The sequence below is a fragment of the Chenopodium quinoa genome, unplaced genomic scaffold, assembly GCF_001683475.1.
Source record: "Chenopodium quinoa cultivar QQ74 unplaced genomic scaffold, ASM168347v1, whole genome shotgun sequence".
NCBI classification, from domain to species: Eukaryota; Viridiplantae; Streptophyta; class Magnoliopsida; order Caryophyllales; family Amaranthaceae; genus Chenopodium; species Chenopodium quinoa.
The window spans coordinates 7,853,112-7,855,759 of record NW_018743574.1 but is presented as its reverse complement, the minus strand read 5'-3'; the positions used below and the strand labels follow the sequence as shown (position 1 = coordinate 7,855,759).

Genomic DNA, 2,648 nt, shown 5'->3' with positions numbered 1-2,648 from the left:
TTACACTTCCTTTAAAACATCAAAAAAATGAAAAATAATTTTGTTGTGAAAGCATTTTCAATAATAGGACACATGTAATATATTTTCTTATTCTCATAATCTACTTCTGATAAAAATTACTCCAACATCAATCAAATTTTTACCGCAAAAGTGTCGACAAATGATATTTTGAAGTAGAGGGTGGACTCCTTATTTTACACACCTACATACCATGCATAATTTTTAAAAACCACAAGAATAGTACAAAGCAGAACTTCATTTGACTTTAGAGGAGATTAATTTCTCTTGAAAAACATTTTATTATTTTTTTGGAACAAAGGTAGAATAATTCATGAGCATATCTTAAGTCTATTTGTCTTTTCTGATTTCACATTGTTTCTAGTAGATAGGCCACCTCCTAATTGTATTATTATGTAACATTATTAATTAATTAGTACCCATAATGTGGAAGAAAGATAGTATAAAGAAAGGAAGAATTAAAAAAGCAAAAAAAATATGATATATTAGATTCTAGACTAGGAAAGACAATGAGGAAAACTCTGTTCTACTTTCTAAACATTTCAAAATTATCCATTATTTTAATCATAAAGTTAGATCCTTTTTTCTAATCTTCCTTTTTGAAATCCAATGACTTGTTCCATATCTCTCTTTCTCCAGCTATTATTGTCTTTCCTCACTAACCATTATATATACTCTCATACACATATTTATACGACACAATTCATCATAATTCACAATCTACAGCCAATATAAGAGCTAAAACTTTGCACAAACTTCTACACCAAACAAAGATTAAAAGAGAGAAAAACAAACAAAATTCAAAAACAATAAGATGGGAAGAGCACCTTGCTGTGATAAAGCCAACGTAAAGAAAGGTCCTTGGTCACCTGAAGAAGATGCAACTCTCAAGGCTTATATTGAGCAAAAGGGCACAGGAGGTAACTGGATCGCGCTGCCACTGAAAATTGGTAAGCAAAATATATTAAATATGTATACATCTTCATGATCATACATTCATACATGGTTTTTTTTTTTTTTTTTTTTTTTTTTTTTTTTGTCTTTCTAGTAAAGTTTATTTCAGTATTACTAACCTGAGTTATTGGTTTAGGCCTTAAGAGATGTGGAAAAAGCTGCCGACTTCGATGGTTGAATTATCTCCGACCTAATATCAAGCATGGAGGGTTCACTGAAGATGAAGAAAATATCATCTGCAGCTTGTACCTCAGTATTGGAAGCAGGTAACTGATCAAGCCCAAATCTATATCGAAAAAAAAAACTTCGTAAACAATAATAAATGAGATAAAAACGATAAAAAAAAAAAAGAAAAAAAAAGAGGAAATGTTAACACTAGTATGAATCATTCTATAAGAAAGGTCTAAGTGGATCGAGATTCTCTCCAGTAACTAGACGGCTTAATTTAGTCATGGAGATGCAATTATGGAGGTCTAGGTGTAGCCATAATCCCACTAGTCGTTCTTAAACCATGATATGAAACTATATTTCTGATGGATTTTAAAAATAAATAAACAGTTTTCTTAGATGGAAATATGATTCTAATATGTGTTGATTTTAATTATGTATTACAGATGGTCTATCATTGCTGCACAATTACCTGGAAGAACCGACAATGATATCAAGAATTACTGGAACACAAGGCTGAAGAAGAAGCTGATGGCTAAGCAAAGGAAGGAACAAACAGCTTGCCGTATCATTGAGCAGGAGATTAAGAGAGAGAGCGAGACTTTTATGGTTAATCAAACCTTGAATCAAGTACCTTACTGGGCTGAGCAACAAACATCCATGCCCATGATGCACCCAAGTCTTGCAGCTCATCATCTCGGAAATCAAGATCAGCTCACAAGACTACTGACCAAGATCGGGGGACAGTTTTATGACGATTCTCAACTCATAAACAACGGTGGCAGTTACCAATATCCCACTCAAGACCAGCTTTATGTTCTAGACTCGTCTAATGCTCAAGCATCTTCAGCAGTAGCCATAAATTCCACGACGAATGTGAATTTTACCCAATGGCTAAACATGGAATATGATGCAAATGGTGTGAGCATGAATATACATCAAGGACAGGAGAGTTTTCCTCCAGAATTTGAAGCATACTTAAGTAATCAGTTAAGGTTTGATGGAAACGAGAGCTTTTCTGGTGTTGAGGTAGGCAACAACAGTAGCACCACAAGCAATTCCGCAGGCAGCAGCAGCTGGGAAGACATGAGCTCCCTAGTCAACACACCTGCATCTAGTTTCGACGCTTATCAGAATGGGATGCTGTAGGCTCTATTGAGACCCAGGTTCTTAGGATAGCAATAATAAGAGTAGCATAATATGGTGTAAATTATTTGTACCAGCGGAATTCTGGATAAGGTTCACAGTAAATTTCATTGATATATCATGTGATTTTTGTATGAAAAATGCATATGTTTGTGATTCATCTATTTTCCAATCAACAGCATTTAAAATTTTGATCAGAGCTAGCTTAAGGTATGTCATGAAAGTTAGGATTATTGAGTAAAGTACAGCAGGTTTATCCACTTGAAACCAGAAGCTTTTCTGAAGATGTCTCAGGGAAGAATGTCTCAGGGAAGAACGTACAGTATAAGATATTATCTTGACAACTACACATAAAAAAACAT

At 34.0% G+C, this 2,648-nt stretch overlaps 1 protein-coding gene across 1 annotated transcript; it reads left to right on the top strand.

Annotated features, from left to right (window-relative positions):
• Window positions 1–510: 510 nt before the first annotated feature.
• On the top strand, window positions 511–2,444 carry LOC110682478 (transcription factor RAX3-like). Its single transcript, XM_021858815.1, has 3 exons — window positions 511–968; window positions 1,109–1,238; window positions 1,587–2,444. Exons 1-3 carry the CDS (start codon window positions 833–835, stop codon window positions 2,287–2,289), a joined length of 969 nt encoding a protein of 322 aa, XP_021714507.1. The 5' UTR covers window positions 511–832; the 3' UTR covers window positions 2,290–2,444.
• The last annotated feature ends 204 nt before the right edge of the window (window positions 2,445–2,648 follow it).